At 40.8% G+C, this 25,863-nt stretch overlaps 1 protein-coding gene across 1 annotated transcript in view; it reads left to right on the plus strand.

Annotated features, from left to right (window-relative positions):
• get4 (guided entry of tail-anchored proteins factor 4) overlaps nt 1–25,863 on the plus strand; it is a 31,725-nt gene that overhangs the window by 1,764 nt on the left and 4,098 nt on the right. The window contains exons 2-8 of the mRNA XM_078418108.1: nt 8,971–9,049; nt 9,501–9,582; nt 12,758–12,907; nt 15,986–16,127; nt 19,254–19,394; nt 19,490–19,565; nt 24,925–24,997. Coding sequence (XP_078274234.1) covers nt 8,971–9,049; nt 9,501–9,582; nt 12,758–12,907; nt 15,986–16,127; nt 19,254–19,394; nt 19,490–19,565; nt 24,925–24,997 — 743 coding nt within the window. The remainder of the gene's footprint in view (nt 1–8,970; nt 9,050–9,500; nt 9,583–12,757; nt 12,908–15,985; nt 16,128–19,253; nt 19,395–19,489; nt 19,566–24,924; nt 24,998–25,863) is intronic.

The raw sequence follows: 25,863 nt of genomic DNA on the forward strand, positions 1-25,863 counted from the left end.
TGCCCCTCGGGTTCCTCTTTCCCCTCTCACCTTAAATCTCTGTACTCTGGTTTTTGATTCCCTAATATGGATATAAAATAGAGCATTTGCCCTATCCCCGTAATTTAAAAATATGTTGTTTGAAAATGTATCACTGTTCTTTCATCATTACTGGATCTAAATATTGGAATATCCTGCACTATTGCACATAGAAACACTGTCACCAGTAGGACACGTGAAACTGTTGAAATCGGTGTCGAGTAGTTCTCATGTTCTGAGTCAGAAGAAATATCCAAATTTCAGTAAGTAGAAACAAAGAACTGCAAATACTGGTTTATACCAAAGATAGATGCAACATGCTAGAGTAACTCAATGGGCCAGGCAGCATCTCTTGAGAAAAAGAATGGGTGACATTTCGATTCCCGACCCTAAAAGTCATCTATTTTGTCCAGAGATGCTGCCTGACCTATTGAAATACTCTCCAGCACATTGTGTCTATCTCCAGATTTCAATAGTTTTGTTTTGGGGACATGGTGGCGCAGCGGCAGAGTTGCCTCCTTACAGTGCCAGAGACCCGCCTTCGATCCTGACTATAGGTGCTTGTCTGTATGGAGTCTGTACCTTCTTCCCTTGACCTGCGTGAGTTTTCTCCGGGATCTCCAGTTTCCTCCCACACTCCAAAGATGTACAGGTTTGTAGGTTAATTGGGTTGGTATAATTGTAAATTGTCCCCAGTATGTAGAGAACAGCGTTACAGTGCGGGAGTCGCTGGTCGGCGCGGACTCGATGGGCTGAAGGGCCTATTTCTGCGGTGTATCTCTAAACTAAACAAAATTAAACTAAAATAAAGGGATTTCGCTATGAGGAGAGATTGAATGAGATAACCTGCACAGTACAGTTTTTAAGAATGAGTTATCTGATTGAAACATACAACATTGTTAAAAGGTTTAATGTTTAGATGCTGCAAAATTGTTTTTCTCTGACTGCAACAGCTCAAGAAGGTCACCCCACATCTTTCAAGGGCAATTAGCATGCACAGTAAACCATTCCATTAATTGATCCTGAAGAGCAAATGTCTGCCATCAATGGCCACATCCTCTATATAACTTTAAAAGCGTAGAAAGTCTAGAATTAAGGCATCGGTGTACGGTTGGTTATTCAGGAATGAGCTGAGAAAATTCTTCTTTGAGATTTGTAAATCTTTTAACACAGAAGCCTGTAGATATACTCAGTTATTAAATATCTTTGAGACGGACATCACTGGATTCTTGGTATCGTGGAAATGAAGGGATCTGGGGAATGGCAGGAAAGTGAATGAGATACAGGATCAGGCATTTTGAATGCTAATGCAGGCTTTAGGGATTGATGAACCTATTCTCTCTTTTATTGCTGATTGCACGTTATACACAGCACAGAAAAAATGGTCATTTGATTTAATCAGCCTGGATATGCTGGTTTTATATCTGTTTTGAACAGAAATTCCCAATGATTTTGCCCATCATATACTATTCCGTTTTGCTTCATGTACTCGTACATCTTATTCTTAAACGAATACACTACCTGCCTATCGAAACCCCACCACCTATATTGGCCTATTAGCTGCCAGGCTTTGTCCTGCCCCTTCTCTCTTCCAGCATTCCTTCCCCCTCCTGTTATCAGTCTCAAGAAGGGTCCAGATCGAATCCTCATCTATCCATGTTCTCCAGAGATGCTGCGTTACCCGCTGAGTTACTCCAGCACTTTGCGTCTTTTGTAAACCAGCACCTGCAGTTCCTTGTTTCTACAAGTTAGTCCCTTTGGATTCATCTTGTGGTGGTGATTTAAACATTCTCAACACCTTGAATTTCCTGTTGGATTTAACAGTGGATGTCTCCTATTTATGGTCCCTTGTTTTTGTTGCTCACCATTGCCTTCCACCCCATGCCACAAGATAAAGTATCTACCCTAGTAAATTGTTTCATAATCTCAAACAGCACTGGCTTGTTTGTCTTTGTTTAAGAGAACATTAGCATCTTCAATATTCTATTTGGAGCATTCAGATCCCCTTTCTAAAACTCATCTGAATGGGCTAAGCTACAATCATAGCATGAAAATAATTTTCCATTTGTGAGAAACATTTGTAAATTATTTGTAACAATAACTATTTCACTCCTTATCTGACACCCTTTGTTCCCTTTTCATCTCTAGCCCTTGCCACTTACCCTACCCATCTGCCAATCACCTCTCCCACACGTATCCCCCACAGGATTGGACAGGCTAGATGCAGGAAAAATTCCCGATGTTGGGGGAGTCCAGAACCAGGGGTCATAGTTTAAGAATAAGGGTTAGGCCATTTAGATTTAGATTTTTAGATTTCTCCGAGTCCGTGCCGCCCAGCGATCCCCGCACATTTACACTATCCTACACACACTAGGGACAATTTTTACATTTACCCAGTCAATTAACCTACAAACCTGTACGTCTTTGGAGTGTGGGAGGAAACCGAAGATCTCGGAGAAAACCCACGCAGGTCACGGGGAGAACGTACAAACTCCGTACAGACGGCGCCCGTAGTCAGGATCGAACCCGTCTCCGGCGCTGCATTCGCTGTAAGGCAGCAACGCTACCGTTGCGTCACCGTGCCGCCCTGTCTGTTCATTTATGACTGAAACGAAGAAAAACTTTTTCACCCAGAGTTGTGAGTCTGTGGAATTCTCTGCCACAGAAAGGCAGTGGGGGCCAATTCACTGGAGGTTTTCAAGAGCGAGTTACATAGCTCTTAGGGCTAAAGAAATCAAGGGATATGGGGGAAAAGCAGGAACGGGGTACTGATTTTAGATGATCAACCATGATCATATTGAATGGCGGTGCTGGCTCGTAGGGCCGACTAGCCTGCTCCTGCACCTATTTTTCTGTTTCGATCCACCTATCACTTGCCAGGTTTTGTCCCATCCCCTCTTCTTTTCCAGCTTTCTCTCCCTTACTTCAATCAGACCTAAATGTCGCCTATCCATTCCCACCACAGATAATGCCTGACTTGCTGATTTCTTTCAGCACTTTGTGTTTTTCTCAAGATTCTAGCATCTGCAGTTGTGTCTCCATAATAATTACTTCTACTGGTGCCTGTAGTGTTTGTAGTGGTGAGCTTTCAGGAGGAATTCCTTTCTCTGCTGCATCTGTATTTAATAGGCTCACTGAAAGTATAGATGAGTGGATCTTTTCTCAGTGTTTCAAAATAACATTGATAGTCGGAACAAAATTACAGATAATTGTAGAAGCGGCTCAGATCATCACAGAAATAAACCTTGCTTCGAGTCATAGAGTGACACAGTGTGGAAACAGGCCTTTCGGCCCATTTTGCCCACACCGGCCAACATGTTCAAGCTACAGTAGTCCCACCTGCCAACATCTGGTCCATATCCCTCCAAACCGGTCCTATCCAGATACCCATTTCTTCTCTCCAGAGATGCTGCCTGTCCCGCTGAGTTACTCCAGCATTTTGCGTCTACCTTTGATTTAAACCAGCATCTGCAGTTCTTTCCTACCCTATCCATATACCTGTCTAAATGCTTCTTAAATGTCGGGATAGTCCCTGCCTCAACTACCTCCTCTGGCAGCTTGTTCCATACATTTACCTCCCTTTGTGTGAAAAAGTTACCCCTCGGATTCCTATTAAATTCTTTCCTCTTCACTGTAAACCTATGTTCTCTGGTCCTCGATTGACGCACTCTGGGCAAGAGACACTGCATCTACTCGATCTATTCCGCTCATGATTTTATACACCTCTGTAAGATCACCCTCATCCTTCTGCGCTCCAAAGAATAGGCTCCCAGCCTACTCAACCTCTCCTTTTCGCTCAGATCCTTTAGTCCTGGCAACATCCTCAAATCTTCTCTGTACCCTTTCCAGCTTGACAACATCTTTCCTATAACACGGTGCCCAGAACGGAACACAACACTCTAAATGTGGCCTCACCGATGTCTTATACAACTGCAACATGACCTCCCAACTTCTGTACTGCACTCAATACTCTGGCTGATGATGGCCAATGTGTCAAAAGCCTTTTTAACCACCTGTAACTCCACCTTCAGGGAGCTATGCACCTGCACTCCTAGATCCCTCTGCTCTACATATTCTTCTACACTTCCCAGAGCCCTGCCATTCACTGTGTAGGTCCTGCCCATGTTAAACTTCCCAAAATGCAACGCCTCACATTTTTCTGCATTAAGTTCCATCAACCATTCCGCAGCCCACTAGACCAATTGATCGAGATCCTGCTGTAATTTTTTGCAACCATCTTCACTATCTGCAAAACCATCCACTTTTGTATCATCTGCAAAGTGTGCTTCTTTTGATCCCTTCTACACTTCACGTTGCCTTGGCAAGGCCACCAGCATAATCAAAGCCGAGTCTCACGGTCACTCCTTCACCCCTCTCCCATCAGGCAAGAGATTCAGAAGTGTGAAAACGCACACAGGTACTCTTCAGCTTACGATGTATCGACGCGATAGTTCGACTTTGCGATGGTGCAAACGGCAGCGACCGACCGCTCACTTCCGGACACTTGATCGCCCGTTTTCAATGCATTTCGACGTACAATACTTTTGGTTTCCGATGGGTTTCTCGGAACCGAACCCCATCGGAAGCTGAGGAGTACCTGTACCTCCAGATTCAGGGACAATTTCTTCCCAGCTGTTATCAGGCAACTGAACTATCCTACCAACAATTAGAAAGTGGTCCTGAGCTACTATCTACCTCTTTGGAGATCCTCGGACTATCTTTAATCGGACTTTACTCAATTCTATCTTGCACTATTTATTGAGTAACAATAAATTACTCCCTTTATTGTTTAGCGTGGTGTAAATGGAGTCAATGGGAGGTTGGTTTGTGTGATGTTAAAGAGTAACCAGTTAACAGTAAAGAAAGCAAGTTTACTGATAAAAAATATGAAAAATACTGCCCACAGCTACTGCTTGACCTATTGATTATTTTCTCTTTTATTGCGAAACTGCAGCATGTACATTAAATTAAAGCAAAGGATTATTGTGGAACATGCCACAGAATTAATGAAATTTGATGGATTGTTTTAAGACATGGGCTTTCTAGGAAACAATAGGAAAATTTGAGCAACATTTGGGCCAATGACATGTTGCATCTTTCATTCTTTCATATTTGGCATTCAGTCAATGCAATATTTCTATTGCAAAGCCTGTTAAAGGAATGCATTACAATGCCTTTTTTTGTTGTGCTTACCCTTTGAAGCAAGAATTCTTAGTGTTAAAATCATGAAGTTATAGCATGGAAATAGGCACATCAGCCCAACTTGCCTATGCCTAACTGAGCTAGTCCCACTTGCCTGTGCCTCCTTATCTTTCCTATTGATGTAAATTGAACAATTCCTATTTCCTAAGTGTCTTTTGAACGTTTTCATTGTAATCATGTGATACCCTTTTGTATTCTGCAATTAGGTTTGGATTTGTGTAAGAGCTTTTGGAAAAACGAGAACAGCACAAATTGCAGAATTTAGTGCTTGAGTAAATGAAAACACAAGAGCTAAAATATGGGCAATTAGCCAGAAATTAAGTGTTGCACCATATCTTTGTGTAAACATTTCCTCTTTGAACATTTAAAATATAAACATGTACACTATTATCTAAACAATTACGAGAGTATTTGACTAATTATTTTATGTGTAGTTATTTGGCTTAACTGATCTAATTATAAGGTGCTGTGCGACAGTGAAGAAGTTTATTGTCTCCTTAGGAAAATTAAAAATAGCATGATTAATAACAAATACTAATTTAGATAAATATTTTGTACCAGTTTTAATTTATACAAATAATATAAACTAACAGTCATGTATCAGAATTAAAATCAGGAAGGCAGTTATTGATTAAATGGTGGATGAAATGGTGGATGATCCGTCAGTGTGGTGCAGCATTAAACCACGTTGCACCGTACTAACGATGAGGATAGATCCCTGAAACATGTTACTGCTGCAAATTTGTCGGAATCTTTCAATGTGAATTCTTAGCCTTGTGATTGAATTTGCTAAAAAAGTGCACATCAGTGGTAATATATGTGAGTAGTAGTGGAATTCGACGAGAACAAATTAAGTAATACTGATGGTTGCCATAGTGACAGGGCTTCAGAGCCATCATGATGATTGTGAACAGAAGGATAGCGAGATTTTCAAGCACAAACCATATGGCAGGGGATGCAATATTTTTTACTTCACTGTTGGTAGGGATTATAACTGTATGTCTGTTATCAAAAACAAAAATCGCTTCTCTGAACAGTAGCTTGTAATTATGCATAAAAAGCATTGGAGCAGGGTCAAATATTCATGGTAAATTGCAAAGCAAATTCAGCAGATTATTATTTAAGATGGCCACCTCCCTACTTTTTAGCCCAGATGGTATGTATGGGTTGTATATTAGCACAATGTTCGATTTAAAAGATTTATGGAACTGTCTTTAAAATAGATTTAATACTTCGTATATCATTGGTCTATACAGCATTCTCAATTTTGTTGTAAGATTTAAATATTTTCAGTGATGTTCCATTCTGGCAGTGGCAACTTGTCAGTCAAATGTAAAATCGTCTTTGCAAGAAGTGACCCGTGCATTGATATTTTATCATTTCAAGAATCAGGAATAAGAAGCCAAGGAAAAAGGTTGTTTAAATATTTATTTAATTTTACAAATGGTTGTATGTTTGTTCCTATAAACCAGTTTTATTTATTAGTGCATCACCTAACAGTGGGAATCCTGCTCGAATTTCAACAAATATCATCTCTAGGTGGACTGTTTTATTTAGGAGGTTCTATCTTTGCAGGGCAAAGATAGATAATCACATGATTCAGATCACAAACATTGCAGTTCCTCTAGGTACACTTGCTCCAGGATTGCACAGAAGGACAATGTTGGGAAGAGGTTGTATTTGGAGAGAATCCTCTTTCCGTAACTAATCCAGTTTCATCTTTCCAAGTAAAAATTGGTCCTGGGTTGAAGCTTGTGGGTGTCAAACAGAAAGGTCACTGTTTAAATTTTGTTGTGAACAATAAATAAGTTAACAGATTATTGTTTCAAACTGTTGTATAATTCGGTGTCCCATTTATTTATATAATGCCACAGTGCAGCATCCTACCATGTTCCAACAATGTTCCTGACCAAGAGAAGGGATTTAAAAGTACAAACACAAGAATATGCTTCGTTGAACAGTATGTCTATAATTCTCACTTTATAAGAACAAGTCTTTACATTTTTATTTTCCAGTTCACAAAGCCTTCTATTTTGTTCAATGTTTGAGGTATATTTTAATATCTAGTGGATTTTGAGAGCTTTTTTGATTCCAGTTTCAAATCTTACTCAAAGGTTCTGATTTGAAGCAGATTTATAACGAAAGTATTATAAAAGCAAAATGTAATAGAAAACAGATACTGAAGTTTAATGCACTCTTTAATTCAACTTAAATCCAACTCTACTAAATTTGCCCTAAAATTTCACCCTGTCCAGATGGACATTTGTTCTCACTTCAGTAACAGATTTAAATATAATTCTCTCACACGATTTTTTCCATTGCGGTCCATTCCCTGCAACTATATGAGAAGCTTTCTGTGATCATCAAAGTGAAAGATGCCAGTAATACAGCATTTCAGGCACAGTTTCTGCAGAGAGAAGCAAAGAGAATTCTTGTATTTGAGAAAATGTTTCTCTTTGAGGCATGGCCAGCTTCAGAACCAGAGTGTAATAATGATGAATATATGAATGAATGTTTATTGGCCAAGGATGTGCATATACAAGGAATGTGCCTTGGTGCTCCGCTCCACAATGACGACACAAACAGACAGTTAGCAATTAAGAATAAAGCATAAACACATCAAAACAATAAAGATACAACATTACGGTCTAAACATGTGGGTGAAAATAAACCAGAGCAAAAAAGAGACTACAGACTTTGATCAGTAGCTGAATGTGAGGAAAAGGGGAGTATTCAAAGCAAGAGTTGTGAGGTAGTTCATGGTGAGTGAGTTCCGCTTATTGATTGAAGTTGGCACTAATTTAAGTTAGACGAGAAATTTAAAGATAGAAAACTTGCTCAAATGAAATGTTGTCTATCCTTTCCCTCTGCAGACCTGCTGAGTTCATCCAGCACTTTTGTTTTGCTCATGATTCCAGCATCTGTAGATTAGCTTAGTGATTCAGTGTGGAAACAGGCCCTTCAGCCCACCGAGTTCACGCAGACCACCAATCACACGTACACTAGTTCTATGTTATCCCACTTTTGCATCCTACACCCTAGGGGCAACCTACAGAAGCCAATTAACCTACAAATCTGCATGTCTTTTGAATGTGAGATGAAACCGGAGCATCCGGAAAAAACACACAGTCACAGGGAGAGCGCACAAACTCCGTATAGGCAGCACCCACAGTCAGGAATTGAACCAGGGTCTCTAGGGATAATTTACAATTTTACCAAAGCCAATTAACCTACAAACCTGTATATCTTTGGAATGTGGGAGGAAACCGGGGCACCCGGAGAAAACCCACGCTGGTCACGGGGAGAATGTACAAACTCTGAGCAGACAGCTCTTGCAGTTAAGATCGAACACGGGTGTCTGATGCTGTATGCCAGCAACTCTGTGCCACAGTCCCCTCCCGAAATATGAAAGGAAAAAGCAAAGTTCTGGGCATGCTCAGCAGGTCAGGCAGTTGTAGGGAACTATTTAACGTTTGACATTTTTATCCAACTTCATTAATGATAACTGTGACCAAGTAATTTTTCGCATAGTCTCTTATGATGGAGAAAAACTCGCTTCCAATGTGTTTTGTGGGTTTTGAGATGGTGCCCACATGGGTCTGTGGGCCAGTATGGAAGCTGCAGACGTTTCCACAGATGGGTCAGGCGGTGGCTGACAGGGTGGGCGAGGTGTTTAATTGGCGAGGTGTTGCACTCCTTCCATGCATTGCCCAAGGATTCCTTCATAAATAACGTTTGACTTTTTTACAGGTATATGTCTCAAAGTAAGCATGCTGAAGCAAGAGAACTTATGTATTCTGGTGCATTGCTTTTCTTCAGTTACAGTCAGGTAAGTTGTTTTCAAAAACTGCAGTATTTTGACTTAAAAAGGTGATTTAGTCATGAGTGGCTTAAAGAGAAAATAATGCATTGGTAAATGTTATTGCATATTAACATTTTGAGGCCAACAATTTTGTTTTGCTTTTTGGCTTTAAACTTAGGTCCCACTGCTCTCTTACAGTTAACCTTAAAGATTCCATGGAGCTATTTTAAAGACGAACATGTAGCAATCTTAGTATTCTGGTTAATATTTATCCCTTAATCAATATTACCATAATGGAGTAACTTGCTATAATCACATTGGTGCTTGGGATGGCATGCAGAGAGCATACGAGCTGCCACTTTTCCGAAAACTACAGCATTCCCTACACTAGAAAAAGACTAAACTGTATTGAATATCATGGTGTGAAAGGGAAGTTGTGACCTAAAGGAATTAATATCTTCTTTTCTTCTTGGTACAGCTAAACAGTGCTGCTGATTTATCTATGCTAGTATTAGAGTCATTGGAAAAGTCAGAGGCTAAGGTTACAGATGAACTCTTAGGTATGTAAAAGTTTTTTTTTGTTCTTCCACCAATTCTGCATAGATTCTGATAATAAAATATAATTAATGTTAGTTAATTCTAGAACTAAATTACTAGATTAGTATCTAGCGGCTTGGACTTTTGTTTCTGATGCCCATGTTCAAATCCTACCCAATGCGGAATTCAATGAAATATCTGAAATGTAAAATAAAACAACCAGATTATCCATTGAAACGTATCCAGTTCTCCAGTATCCTTTGGGGAAGAAAATATGTCATCATTGAGCAGTCTGGCCTAAATTCTCTTAAAAATGAACAATCAAGCCAGTCAATCGAAGAGCAATTGGGTATGGGGACTAAGTGCTCGCTTTGCCAGCAAGGACAAATTTGATATATATTTCAACATTACTTTAGACCAGCGATCACCCCCTACACTTGCACTATCCTGCACTCTAGGGGCAATTTACAATTTTATCGAAGCCAATTAATCTACAAACCTGTATGCTTGGAGTGTGGAGGGAAATCGGAGCACCCAGAGAAAATCCATGTGGTCAGAGGGAGAACGTCCAAACTCCGTACAGACATCACCCGTCGTCAGTATCAAACCTGGATCTCCGGCGCTGTAATGCAGCAACTCTACTGTTGTGCCATTGTCCCGTTCCCCCCCCCCCTCTTTTTTTAGTGAAAGCAGTAATACTGAATTACTGAAAGGGCTATTTTCCTTTAGTTGTGACCATGAAACTCCTAGATTAAAGAGCCACCTAGTTCCCTGCTGCCCTTACCCAGTGTCGTTTTCATCTGTCTCCAGATCCACTAACTCTTACGATAGACACAAAATGTTGGAGTAACTCAGCAGGACAGGCAGCATCTCTGAAGAGAAGGAATGGGTGATGTTTCGGGTCGAGACCATTTCTTCAGAGTCGGAAGAAGGGTCTCGACCCGAAACATCACCCATTCCTTCTCTCCAGAGATGCTGTCTGTCTAGCTGAGTTACTCCAGTGTTTTGTATCTATCTTTGGTATAAACCAGCATCTGCATTTCCTTCCTCTAACTCTTAACTACTCTCTGAAATGACCTCGCAAGCCACTTTATTTAAGGGGCATTTTGTAATGGGCAATAAATGGTGCTGGTGAAGTCCACATCTTATGCATGGACAAACATTGAAGTTTATGACTAGTTTCCTTGGGTTAAATTCCTTAGATTTGAATAGGAGCATTTCTCTGTGGTAATCTGACAATAAAATAAGTCATTTGGAGGATGATGGCTATTATCAACAAAGACTAGTGGTTCATTTAGTCATTTTAGTGTTTGGTGTTGTGTTGAAGTATAAGTAGGACAGATTTGGTTTGTTTTCTCTGGAATGCCAGAGGTTGTGGGGATACCTGATCGAAATAGATAAAATAACGAGAGACATAGATAAGGTAGGTTGATAAGATAGATAAATCAAATACGAGAGGACATAGCTTTAAGGCAAGAGGGGCAAAGTTTAAAAGAGATGTGCGGGCAAGTGTTTATACACAGTGAGGGGGTGAGTGCCTGGAATGTTCTGCCAGTGGTGGCGATTGAGGCGGATATGTTAGTGCCATTTAAAAGACTTTTGGGTATGCATATGGAAAGTCAGGGAATGGAAGGATATAGGTTCTGTGCAGGTAGATAAGTGACAGACCTGCATCATGTTCAGCACAGACATTGTGGGCCAAAGGGCCTGTTCTTGTGCCATACAGTTCCATGTTAACCTAGTATGAAAATGCATTAAAGACTAAAATCACAGCTAATTTCATTACAGCCATTTCATTACATTGGCTCCAGAAGCAGTATATTAGAACACACTGAATTAAATCTGTTAGTTTTGTTGTGCCTGTATTTGATTTTTGTTGCCCATTCATTTAAAAAAAAATCTGGTATAGTATGGACTGGTGTTATTCAGACTTCTTTTACTTAAAATTGAAAGCAGAAAATGATGGAAAGTCTCTGCATGTTGAACAGCACCCGTGGAGAGAGAAATGGATTGATGTTTCAAGTTGGGTGTTGTTTCATCAGATCTCTCTCCAGGGACCCTTCAAACCTACTGATTCTTTTCAACATTTTCTGTTTTATTTAGGATTTCCAGCATCTGCAGAATTTTGCTTTTGGTATGTACATATCAGTCGCAGAACTCAATGATGCACCAGTATGGATTTATCATTATTATGAGGCCATACTATCTGGCTTCGATCTTCCTCTTAAATTTGATGTCTTAAATGGCAGTAACTAGTCAAATTAAAGTTTTGCACTTTGTTGGGTTCTTAATTTCTGGGTCTAGCCTTCTGAAATTTAAAATAATAGATATCAATACGGGGTGGTTAATAACAGCTGAATTAGCAAATATTAGCAATTATATTTTCATTATCTTGTGATCTCTGATGTTTTTGAAAATGAATCAATTCAACATCTGTAAAGTAACCCTATATCTTGACCAGGTTTGCATTGATCTTATGTACCTCATTCAAAGGAGAGACACATCTGTCCTATTTTTTAGGTGATTAGTACAAAGAGATTCTTTTGCTAATTTTGTTTTTGAATTAGGTTGTGATGACTAGTTAATGTAATTGTCTAAAGATTTTAACAATATATTTAATATATACAATTGAAATTTATATTGGTCTCTCCAAACTGGGTTGCCGGATTGATAACATTAAAAATAGTTTAGTGGTGGAAACATTTAACATGCAATTTTTATTCCTTAATATTCTTATGTTGTTAGCTTCCTGATTCCCTGAAATTGATTATTCCATTATATGAGGCAAGGATCATTGTCGAGTTAAGAGTGTTTAATTAACATATGTACTGACAACTGGCAGGACATTACAGGCCTGTAAACACAATATGTCTGGATGATATGTTATAAACAAAAAAAATCAATAAATTAATTGTCACAGTACTAGGGCAAGAAAATGCTACTTCGCCACTGCTGAAGTTTGAAGCAAATCTTTCTCCCTGTGTTTCCGTTGCACCAAACATTCTTTGTGTAGATGCCACTTTTTTGCAACAAAAGTGGATTTTCTTCCCCATGTAAAAAGTTTGGTTGATTAATTTGTTTTGGGTGTTTCACACAAGTACATACTTAAGTGTGCGACAATGTTTCTGTATCTTTCAGTCGTCCTGCCAAATTTTCTACAATGCCTCGCAAAACTTGTTAACGTTTTATATATTTCAGAAAGTCTTGGTAAGCTTTTTAGTCTAATGGACCCAAACTCTCCCGAGAGAGCAGCATTTGTATCTAGAGCATTGAAATGGTCTAGTGGAGGTTCAGCAAAACTTGGTCACCCTAAGCTACATCAACTGCTAGCAGTCACATTGTGGAAAGGTACAGCTTGGGCAAACAAAATAAATCGTCTCTTAAAAAGCAGTAATTCACCTTTTTTTTTGTGTTGATTGCTGTAGTTTGGTATTAATTCTTATGTTCATAAGTTATTGGAGCAGAATTAGGCCATTCGGTCCATCGAGTCTGCTCTGCCAGTCAGTCATGGCTGATCTATCTTTCCCTCTCAACCCCATTCTCCTGCCTTTTAATATCTTTTGACACCCTTATATAACCATATAACCATATAACAACTACAGCACAGAAACAGGCCCGTTCGGCCCTACCAGTCCACGCCGACCACTCTCTCTGACCTAGTCTCATCTACCTGCTCTCAGACCATAACCCTCCAATCCCCTCTCATCCATATACCGATCCAATTTACTCAAATAATAAAATCGAGCCTGCCTCCACCACTTCCATTCCATACAGCCACCATCCTCTGAGTAAAGAAATTACCCCTCATGTCACCCCTAAACTTTTGTCCCTCAATTCTAAAGTTATGTCCCCTTGTTGGAATCTTCCCCACTCTCAAGGGGAAAAGCCTACCCGCGTCAACTCTGTCCGTCCCTCTTAAAATTTTAAAAACCTCTATCAAGTCCCCCCTCAACCTTCTACGCTCCAAAGAATAAAGACCCAACCTGTTCAACCCCTCTGTAGCTTAAGTGCTGAAACCCAGGCAACATTCTAGTAAATCTCCTCTGTACCCTCTCCATTTTGTCGACATCCTTCCTATATGATGTCAGATTTGTATGTGTTACCCTAACATACTGAAGCCAAGCGCAGAGAGAGCCTGCCTGGGAACTAGTGGAACCATTCTCCTGATGTCAGATTGTCCTTCGAAAATTCTTGTGGTTAAATTTATATTAATGTTTTGAGAATATTGGTGCTGGTGTCCACAACAAAGCATTGGTTCACTTACAGTGCCCTTCATAATGTTTGGGACTAAGACCCATCATTTATTTATTTGCCTCTGTACTCCACAATTTGAGATTTGTAATAGAAAAAATCACATGTGGTTAAAGTGCACATTGTCAGATTTTAATAAAGGCCATTTTAATACATTTTGGTTTCACCATGCAGAAATTACAGCAGTGTTTATACATAGTCCCCCCCCATTTCAGGGCACCATAATGTTTGGGACACATGGCTTCACAGGTGTTTGTAATTGCTCAGGTGTGTTTAATTGCCTCCTTAATGCAGGTATAAGACCTAGCCTTTCCTCCAGTCTTTCCATCACCTTTGGAAACTTTTATTGCTGTTTATCAACATGAGGACCAAAGTTCTGCCAATGAAAGTCAACAAAGCCATTATGAGACTGAGAAACATGAATACAACTGTTGGAGACATCAGCTAAACCTTAGGCTTACCAAAATCAAATGTTTGGAACATCATTAAGAAGAAAGAGAGCACTACTCTCTAGTGAGCATACTAATCGCAAAAGACCTGGCAGGCCAAGGAAGACCTCCACAGCTGATGACAGAAGAATTCTCTCTGTAATAAAGAAAAATCCCCAAACACCTGTCCGACAAATCAGAAATACTCTTCAGGAGTCAGGTGTGGATTTGTCAATGACCACTATCCACAGAAGACTTCATGAACAGAAATACAGAGGCTACACTACAAGAAGCAAACCACTAATTAGCCACAAAAATAGGATGGCCAGGTTACAGTTTGCCAAGAAGTACTGAAAAGAGCAACCACAGTTCTGGAAAAAGGTCTTGTGGACAGATGAGACGAAGATGAACTTATATCAGAGTGATGGTGAGAGCAAAGTATGGAGGAGAGAAGGAACTGTCCAAGATCCAAAGCATACCACTTCATCTGTGAAACACGGTGGTAGGGGTGTTATGGCCTGGGCATGTCTGGCTGCTGAAGGTACTGGCTCACTTATCTTCATTGATGATACAACTGCTGATGGTAGTAGCATAATGAATTCTGAAGTGTATAGACACATCCTATCTGCTCAAGTTCAAACAAATGCCTCAAAACTCATTGGCCGGTGGTTCATTCTACAGCAAGACAATGACCCCAAACCTTCAGCTAAAGCAACAAAATAGTTTTTCAAAGCTAAAAAATAGTCAATTCTTGAGTGGCCAAGTCAATCAACCGATCTGAATCCAATTGAGCATGCCTTTTATATGCTGAAGTGGACTAGCCCTTAAAACAGCATAAGCTAAAGATGGCTGCAATGCAGGCCTGGCAGAGCATCACCAGAGAAGACACCAAGCAACTGACGATGTCCATGAATCGCAGACTTCAAGCAGTCATTGCATGCAAAGGATATGCAACAAAATAATAAACATGACTACTTTCATTTACATGACATTGCTGTGTCCCAAACATTATGGTGCCCTGAAATGGGGGGACTATGTATAAACACATGATGGGTCTTTGTCCCAAACATTATGGAGGGCACTGTAAAATGTTCATCATTGTCACATATGATGGCTGGAACCTTGACCTATGTTCCAATAGGAAAATGCTTCTCTTGGGTTCAACTTATAATCAGAACATAGAACTGTACAGCAATGTTTGACCCACAATGTTAGTTCCGAACTGATGCCAAGCTAAACTGATCTCATCTGCCTGCACATGATCCCTGTCCCTCCATTCCCTGCACTCCATGTGCCTATCCTAAAGCCTTTTAAATGCCATTATCGTATCTGCCACCACTACTCCTGCCATTGTGTTTGAGGTCCCCACTACTCTGTGTAATAAACTTGCCCGGCACATCCCCAGTAAACATTCCCCCTCTCACCTTATAGTTATGCCCTCTAGTGTTGGAAATTTCCACCCTGGGAAAAAGGTTCTGACTATCTACCCTAACTATGCCAGTCATAATTTTATATACTTCTTTCAGGTCTCACCTCAACCTCCGACCTATCAGTGCCAGATGAATGATAAACTTAGCTACCATCCTTTGTTTTTTTTGGGGGGGGGGGGGGGGGGATAATTTAAGATTGAGTTGCTAAATTTGATAATCACATCAGATTTAGGTACTTGCACAATAAACAAAACATGTTTTACATTGTTTTGTTAGTTTCATTGCATACTTAACATGATTTTGAATTCTCTTTCCAGAACAAAACTACACTGAGTCTCGGTATCACTTCCTGCACTCAGCAGATGGGGAGGGCTGTGCAAATATGTTAGTAGAATATTCTGCATCAAAGGGCTACCACCGGAGTGAAGTGGACATGTTTGTGGCTCAGGCAGTCTTACAGTAAGTAAACGAGAAACAAATACATGAACATGTTGCCTCTTATGTTTCATGTAGTTTTTTATTAGCTCTACGTTAATGTATTTCTAATCTTGAGTGATTCCAGCTGAATCATAGATTTCAGATGAATGTTCTAGGAGGGTTCTTTTATTTTGGCCTAAGTCTCTGTCAGTGTTGAAGCAATTCCTCAGTGAAATTTTAATCCAGAGAGTAGTGCTAGATTATAGTGCTGCAGAATATAGTTGGACCAACGAGAGAGCTATCTACATAACACCTTAAAACCCAGCAGAGACAAAAGAAGAATGGATGTGGACAAATATCATGCAGTTGGTGTTCTTCATGTGTTGTGAGAATATAGGAATTTATGAAGGTTTTGCCTGAATGTGTTTAGACACATTAATGCACTAAAAGCAAAGCACAAAATGCTAGAGAAACTCAACAGGTCAGGCGCCATTCATGGAAGGAATGGCTTCCACAGATTCTCCCTGACCCACTGAGTTCCTCCAGCGTTCCAGAATCTGCTGTTCCTTGTGTCTCCATCTTAATTCACTAAAGGTTTATGCGTTTTATTATTTTGTTTTGTTCCTAGGCATGTGTTTACTTAATTATCATGTCTTATATGAAACTTGATACTTGGGGGCTGCCCTTTATATCTTTCATTGCTGAAATAAGCATTTGGAAAAGTTCACTGCAGCCACACAACTGTTCATAGTTTTACTCGCGATCTTGCCTATTCAACATGTTAAACAATACTTCAATAAAAGAGAAACAGGGTTAACATTTTTGGGACATTTCATCTTGCATTCTAATGAAACATTATTGTTTAGAGCCGTTAACCCCTTTTCTCTCTCTGGAATTTTCAGTTTTTATTTCCAAAATTGTTTTCTTTCTCTTCAACCTCTCCTTGGCAAAGTCCGTGGTCCCTGCATGCTTCAAAAGATCCATCATTGTACCGGTGCCAAAGAATGCCTCTCCAGCGTGTTTAAATGACTACCGACCGGTGGCCCTCACCTCGGTTGTCATGAAATGTGCTTTGAGAGGCTAGTCAAGAAGCACATCTGCGCCCTCCTTCCTCGCAACATGGACCCACTACAGTTCGCATACCGTCCGAACAGGTCCACGGATGATGCGGTCTCCCAGGTTCTACACACCGCTCTCTCTCATCTGGACAGCCAGGGGGGCTATGTGAGGATGCTGTTCATTGACTTTAGTTCAGCATTCAACACAATAGTCCCCAGCAGACTGGTTGAGAAGCTGCTGGAACTGGGGCTTAGCACCCCTCTGTGTGCCTGGGTCCTGGACTTTCTCACTGCCAGGCCCCAAGTGGTCAGGATGGGGGAACACACATCTAGATCCCTCATCCTGAACATAGGATCCCCCCAGGGCTGCGTCCTTAGCCCCCTACTGTACTATCATATCATCATATCACATATATACAGCCGGAAACAGGCCTTTTCGGCCCACCAAGTCCGTGCCGCCCAGCGATCCCCGCACATTAACACTATCCTACACCCACTAGGGACAATTTTTTTACATTTTTACCCAGCCAATTAACCTACATACCTGTACGTCTTTGGAGTGTGGGAGGAAACCGAAGATCTCGGAGAAAACCCACGCAGGTCACGGGGAGAACGTACAAACTCCTTACAGTGCAGCACCCGTAGTCAGGATCGAACCTGAGTCTCCGGCGCTGCATTCGCTGTAAAGCAGCAACTCTACCGCTGCGCTACCGTGCCGCCTGTACACACATGACTGTGGGGCCAGGTTCAGCTCAAACTCCATCATCAAGTTTGCTGATGACACTGTGGTGGTGGGCCGGATCTCCAACAATGATGAGAAGGCCTACCGGGAGGAGGTGGCTGATCTGGCACTCTGGTGTCAGGACAATAGCCTCCTCTTGAATGTCACTAAAACAAAGGAGCTGATTGTGGACTTCAGAAGGGCTAAACATCCAAGGACATACACGCCACTGGAGATAAATGGGTCTATTGTGGATAGGGTGAGCAGTTTTAAATACTTGGGAGTCCGCATCGCAGAGGATCTGACGTGGGCAACGCACATTGCCGCACTGGTGGGTAAGGCTAAGCAGCGCCTTTACCACCTTAGACAACTGAGGAAATTCAGTGTCTGAGGATCCTTCATTGCTTCTACTCTGGGGCTGTAGAGAGCATCCTGTCCGGCAACATTACAGTCTGGTTTGGGAACAGCTCTGCCCAGGACAGGATGGCCCTGCAGAGAGTAGTGCGTTCGGCAGAACGCACCATGGGAACTACACTCGTCCCCCTGCAGGACCTATACATCAGGAGGTGCAGATCCAGAGCAAGCAAGATCATGAGGGACCCCTGCCACCCCAGTAACGGACTGTTCCAGATGCTACGATCAGGCAAACGCCTCCGCTGTCACGCTGTGAAAACGGAGAGGATGAGACGGAGCTTCTTCCCACAGGCCATCGGGACTGTCAACTTTTATAACCCCAGAGACTAAATTTTTGTCGACACTAATAGTAACTTATTAACTTTATTTATATGCTGTAACTGTAATTCTTTTTGTGCACAACCCGCAGGCATTGCCACTTTCATTTCACTGCACATCGTGTATGTGTATGTGACAAATAAATTTGACTTGACTTGACTTGGAAGACCTTGTCATGAAGTAGTGGTGTAATTGTGAAATGGGGCCACTATGTGTTTTGACCATTGTCATTCCATTTATTTTGCCATGAGGCTTATAAGCTGCCTGTGTAATATCGAGCCCTGATTTTCCTGTTTACTCAGAACTTCAGTGAAAGAGCTCAATTAATGTAGGAAATTAAATTATACAAATTCTCGATTTTTGCTTGAGAATTTTAAATGAAATGCTATCCCTTTATTATACTATAGCTTCAGAAAACTCAAATCCTGTATAAAAAGCTGGCAGGTTTGATTTTTCTTGATTCCACAGATAACTAAATTTGACATCTAGACTTTTAGAATGCTCCGTTTAATTCTTAACATCGTTAATAATTTAGAAAGTACTGAACAATGTACCTGTGTGATTGCTTTCATTGCTTTGTTTAATTTGTTTAATGCAGATTTTGTCAATAAGTGGAACACCATTTTTGAATTTCATCCTTGTTTCTTTCTTTTCCAGATTTCTTTGCTTAAAAAATAAAAACACTGCATCACTGGTGTTCACAACTTATACAGATAAGCATCCCTCTATAGAAAAGGGACCTCCATTTGTACAGCCCTTGTTAAACTTTATTTGGTTCTTATTACTTGCGGTTGAGGGGTAGGTATTTTTTTTACTGAAAAGAATTTGAAAGTTTGGGCAAGCATTAAGAACTTTTTAATGTTATAATCATTGTACTTTATACTTTGCTAAAGGGGGAAACTTACCGTTTTTACAGTGTTATGTGAACAGTATCAACCATCTTTAAAGAGAGATCCAATGTACATTGAGGTGAGTTGCTATATTTTCATACTACTTTGAATAATGGGCTTGAATGGCTGGTAGATAAAGGGCGTCTGTTGGAAGTAGGTGCATTTGGATTCTCCAAATATTATAACAGAATACTTAACGACAAATTGTATGCTGCTAGACAGCTGTCTATATCATCCACTTGCAACAGGGACCAAGAGTTATGTATCGACAGAGTAAGCCGGAAGGTAACTTGTGAGAACACACAGTGGCTGCAAAAGAACAATGACAAGTTACGAGAGTGAACAAGACATGAAGATGGAATAGTAACTTTTATATCCCTTTGCAGCCATTTTCTGTCGTCTTACAAGTTGATTCCATCTTACTATGTAATTTAGCAAACTTGGATTCAGTAATAATAAAAAGTTTTGATAAAATCTTCAGTATTCTAGCTTCCATATTCATTGAAATACAGAAATATGAAAGATGATTTTAGTGAAATGTTAAATCCTTGCGGTCAGGTAGGTATTAGGAAGATATTCATCTGGCCGGAAAGTTTGGAACCAGAGATTCAGAATAAGAGATCAACGGACTAAAATGAGGGATAACTTCATGGGAAGGATTATAAACCTTTTGATGTTCTCTGTAACAGTGGGCTGTGATACTAGTTGTGAACTAGATGTAAGGCAGGGATTGAAGATGGTCGTGTTGAAATAGAAGGCCAGGCATGATCTTATTGAATGGTGCGACGGGCCAATAAGGCAGAATGGCCTGCATCTTTCCCACTTTCTCTTATTCATGTATTCTTTCGTGTGCTGTTTTCCGACTGATGACCTTGTCTCGTTCTCAGGACTCATTCTCTCACAAATGGAAATTTGCCTCCTGCTGCTTGCCTGAAGTGCAAATCAGGCACAAGATCCTGCTCATACCCATGGCTTTTCCTTAATGTAGTTAAGCAGGCGTAACAGTGTAAATGTCTTTTTTTGTTTGACCTGCCTTTCAGCAGGTCATTTCTTGTGACCTAGCTGCTACCTCAAATAAGAACTTGTGATTTTAAATACCAGTACCGGGACTATTCTTTACTAGCACAATAGCTGCCTCTTCAATATTCTGGCAGTCTTACTCCATCCTGAATCACATTATAGTTTTAGAATTTCCAGACTAATGTAGCACACAGAGTGTGTAGATGAGTGGTGCAGTTGATCTGGTTTGAATTTTTTCAAGAACATAGAACAGTACAACACAGGAACAGGTCCTTCAACCCACAATGTCTGTGCCAAAACATGATGCCAAGTTAAACTAATCTCCTCTGCATGCACGTGATCCTCATCCTTCCATTCCCAGCATATCCATGTACTTATCTACCAGCCACTTAAATGCCACTCTCATAAATACCTCCACCACCCCCCGGCAGCATGTTCCAGACACCCCCAACTTTCTGTGTTAAAAAGAAAGTTGCCCCTCGAATTTCCTTCATATTTTGCCCCTCACCTTAAAGCTCCGCCCTCTCATCTTTAACATTTCCATCTTGGGGAAAGTAAGTTAGAAACATAGAAAATAGGTGCAGGAGTAGGCCATTCGGCCCTTCGAGCCAGCACCACTGCACTTGTTTAAACTAATGCCTGTCTACACCAAATACCAGCTTTTGTTTATTTCTGTTCTTCCCTCGATCTTTGCATGTTCTACTCATATGTTTAGTTTAGTTTAGAGATACAGTGTGAAAATAGGCCCTTCGGCCTACCGAATCCACGCTGACCAGCGATCACCCCGAACGCTAACAGTATCCTGCACAAATTACAATTCTGATTGATGCCAATTAACCTGCAAACCTGTATGTCTTTGGTGTGCGGGAGGAAACCGGAGCATCCAGGGAAAAACCACGGGGCGAATGTACAAGCTCCATACAGACAGTACCCGTGGTCAGGATCAAACCTGGGTCTCTGGCACTGTAAGGCAGCAACTCTACCGCTGCGCCACCGTGCCGCCCCTTGTGTTTGTAAATGGGAAAGAAGTGAAGCAAGGCTATAATAATTTTTTTATGAGGTTGAATGCACCAATTAGAAAAATAGTGGCAGCATATTCAGTCATGTCCAATCATGTCCATCAGTCACGTCTATCATGCAGGGCACTGGAGAAAGGGTAAAAGTTTGTGTGGCTGAGTACCTTCTAACTTTTTCAATAATCCAGCTCAGACAAGGTGGTCTGCATGACCTCTTCCTGTGCTCTTAACTCTTTGTGTACAGCCAGTTCCTGTTATGTCGTGTGCAATCTTTATGAATTCTTAGAGCTGATAACATTGAAAATTGGGCCACAGTAGGAATGGGGAAATCTTCAGAAGAGGATTAGGAAGCCCTTATTTCCTCTTTCTCCCGTACACATTTCAGGCTGCAACGGGAAACAAATGCCCATTTGCATAAGGAGAAGTCACTCCATTTGAATGAGGATTTATAAGGTAGGTAAGCTTTAATACAACTCGTGCAAAACCATGCACACTTTCTGTTTTATCAATACATGAATTTTCACCATTAAACCACAAATCTCGAGTGTCTCAAGTTATTATTTTAATGGTGCACTGGTCCTGAGTGGTTTGTGGAAGGCTGTTGGCAAGGTTTTCTTTGATTTAATTTCCAATTATCATTGCTCATCACTAAAGTGGAATCTTCTCCCACTGTTGAATTTTGATTAGAACGGGTGTCAAGGGTTATGGGGTGAGGGCAGGAAAATGGGATTAGGAGGCAGAGATCAGCCATGATTGAATGGTGGAGTGGACTCAATGGGCCGAATGACCTAATTCTACTCCTATAACCTGTGAATTACTAAATGAGAGATGAGATTATTGATGAATCCTACTCGGCTCTTATTTTGGAAATGCAAGCATCTGCAGATGCTGGAATCGTGAGTGCTGCATAACTCAGCCAGTCAGGCATCATCTGTGGAGGACATGGATTGGTGATGTTTCATGTTGGGACCTTTCTTCAGACTGAAAACATCGCCTATCCATGTCCTCCACTGATGTTGCCTGACCTGCTGAGTTATTCCAGCACTTTCTTTTTTGCTCAGTTTTTAAAATTTGTTTTTGTTCCCCGTAATGGATTATGGTTCTGTACATTTTGATAAGCTGAGAGATAAGTATTTCTGCTATTGTATGAATAAGCAGTGGGAATAATCATAAACTAGTGTTGCATCAAATAAATTAGCCTTAACCGTAAAGTTATGTTTAAAAATAAAACTGAAATCATCTGATCCTATTGAATCTTTTAGTTAAGTGAAGCTGATGACGGTTCTTATGAAGCCACAGTAAACAAAAATACTGCCTTTTCACGTTATAGCTAATTACAACTCGAAGCATACAGAAAAGTACATTGGCAAAAAATGTAAAACAGAGATAAAGCATTATTCAGCTAAAATATGGATGTGCAGAGGTTTAGATTTGATTGCACATGAATGATGTTTAATTGTCATATCCATCGAGACTGGAAAAATGACACTCTTACAGCTTTACAGGCACATTAATTACAAGACACAAGGCAGATGCGACTAGTGGTGCATCTTGGTTAGCGTGGGCAAATTGGTCCGACGGGCCCATGCTAAATGACTATGACTCCAAAGAAGTGTAAAGTAAATTATCAGTTATTCACTGCTAAACCAGATACTATGTTCAAGCAAAAGTACGTAGTACAAAGTCCATAGTAGTTTGGTGCTGAGGTAGGGTTGTAGATGGGCTTATGCAGGGAGGTTCAAAAGCCTGATGGTTTATGGGAAGAAGTTGTTCTTGAACCTCGAGGAACCTGTACCACCTTCCCAATGGCAGCAGCAACATTAGAACGTGGCCAAGATATTGTGGGTCTTTGATATTAGTGGTCTTCAGCTTCTTGGAGATCCCTTCAAAGGTGGCGAGGTCAATACCCGCGGTAGACTGGCATGCGATGTTCACCACTTTCTGCAGTCCTTCTTCGTCCCTGAGCTTTTGAATTACTTAACTAGGCTATAATGCAACCAATTAGTAACCCATGGAGGTTTGAGAGTGTGCGGCAATATGCTGAATCTCCTCAAACCTCCTGAAGAATTAGTTGGTGAGCTTTCTTTGTAATTTCATCAATGTGCTGGGCCCAGGACAGATGATCAGATATGTGTATATGCCTAAAAAGTTGAAGCTATTGACTGTCCTCCGTTGTCCCGTCGATGAAGACAGGTGCCTGGAGCATTGACTTTCCCTTCCTGAAGTCAGGTCTCGCTAACGGAGATAAAGATTGTAGTTCTGGCACCACTCAATCAAATCACTGAACTCCCTCCAGAACTGACTCGTCATTAACTGTAATTTGTCCAATGTCGGTGGAATCATGACGTTTAGAGCATTGGAGCTGTATCTGTGTACACATGGAGAGTAGGCGACTGAGCCAGCAGCCTTGAGGTGCACCAATGAGCAGGAGCAATTGTTCCCAATTTGAACAGATTGTTTAAAATAAAGTGCTGGAATAACTCAGTGGGTCAGGTAGCATCTCTGGGGGACATGGATAGGTGACATTTCAGTGAGGTCTGCCAGTGAGAAAGTCAAGGCAGAGCAGAGAAGCAATATCCTCAGTTTGACGATGAGTTTGGAGACTCAGTAAATTCTCATTAGGTTTTACTGGGAGAAGCTGCATCATTCAGGCAGCCCCAAGGCTGTATTTCCTGTCTTACAAAAAAAATCTGCAAATAGACACAAAAAGCTGGAGTAACACAGCGGGACAAACAGCATCACAAGAGAGAAGGAATGGGTGACGTTTTGGGTCGGGTCCCTTCTTCGGACCCATCTGCAACTTCAACAAACTGATTTGTGGTTTTCGTTGTTCTTTTATTGGATCTGTGTCTAATGCTGCATAAATTTTATTGAAGACCAAATAATTTTAGTTTTATGTTAGCCTTGTGTTGACAGATCTTGTGAGTCGTGTTCCAGTGAATACTGTTGAAATGGGGATGTTGTTTCAACATTTTATACAGTATTCTTTGATTTTAGCTCCATTTCTGTGATTGTTTGATACTCTGGAAAACCTTTTTTTCAACAGGACAAACTGATTTTTAAAGTGCATTAGGTTTGGTTATATTCACATACTTAAAAAAAAATTTTGGAGTGCCAGTTTCCATGTGAGACATTTTATAAAGTCAAATTTGAAATTATTTTTAAAAATTGTTAAACGTTATGTTTTTAAAAACCTGCAACAATCTGAAACAATCCTATTAATTTATGAAAGCATTAGGATTAAATTACCAAACAGTCACCACATTGGTGCATGCTATCCAGCTCATCAACTTCATGCCGGCACATGATGTCTGAGTATAATGGTTTGCTAATGCTCCTTGTCTTCTTTGGTCCTGTAGATTATGTCTTCAAATTTTAATACTTTTCTATTTTTAATTCTAGTATCTAGACCGAATAGGTCAGATCTTCTTCGGAGTTGCTTCAAGACAGACTTCCTCATATGGAGGATTATTAGGTAAGCTTATTATGGAGTTATTTACGTTGTAAAGTAAGTGATTAATTTCCTTAAGTGCAACATAATCCTCTTTCATTCAGCATGAATGTGGCATCCATTATGCAGCCAGCTAATGAGATGTAGATAGGGCATTTAAGGAAACAAATCATTTCTGTAGACATGTTATCAGCTGTACCTACAATCTACACCCTGTTGGAAATAAAATAAAAGGGTATACTTGTAATTCTTTATGAAGTTTGCACTCATCAAGGCTGTTGGGTATTACTGTCAGTTTGCATTTCAGGAAAACATTTGTCAGCATCAAACACTGTCAGGACTAGATGAAGCACACTTTGATCCCCATCCCCTTTGCCCGGCAACTTGTTTCTGTCGAAGGTGGGCACAAAGTGATGGAGCAATTCAGCGGTCAGGCAGCATCTCTGGAGAAAAAGGATGGGGGGTTTTCATTTTTGAATCCTTCTTCAGAAACTTGCTTACAACCCAGCGGTGTGAACATTGAATTCTCCAATTTTAAGTTACCTACTTCCACTCTCCGCTCTCCCCCACCCCCACCCCCCCCCCCCCCCCCCCCCTTCCTCCACCCTAGTCATTTTTTACCAGCTCCACAGTTCTCCACATTGTTTCCCTCTTGAGATCATGTGTTCCCTAGCCAACAATGGGCCTGACAGGCACTGCCCTGTCTGAGTTCATTTGTGGCCGGCCCTGATTGGTCCTGGTCTTTCCTCGCCTCCACCTCTTTCAGCCTGGTGAAAGGTCCTGATCCAAAAAGTCACCCATTCTTTTTCTCCGGAGATGTTGCGTGACCTACTGAGTAACTCTAGCACTTTGTGTCTACCTTTGGTATAAACCAGCAATTGCAGGTCCTG

The sequence above is a fragment of the Rhinoraja longicauda genome, chromosome 21 (genome assembly GCF_053455715.1).
Source record: "Rhinoraja longicauda isolate Sanriku21f chromosome 21, sRhiLon1.1, whole genome shotgun sequence".
Lineage (NCBI taxonomy): Eukaryota > Metazoa > Chordata > Chondrichthyes > Rajiformes > Arhynchobatidae > Rhinoraja > Rhinoraja longicauda.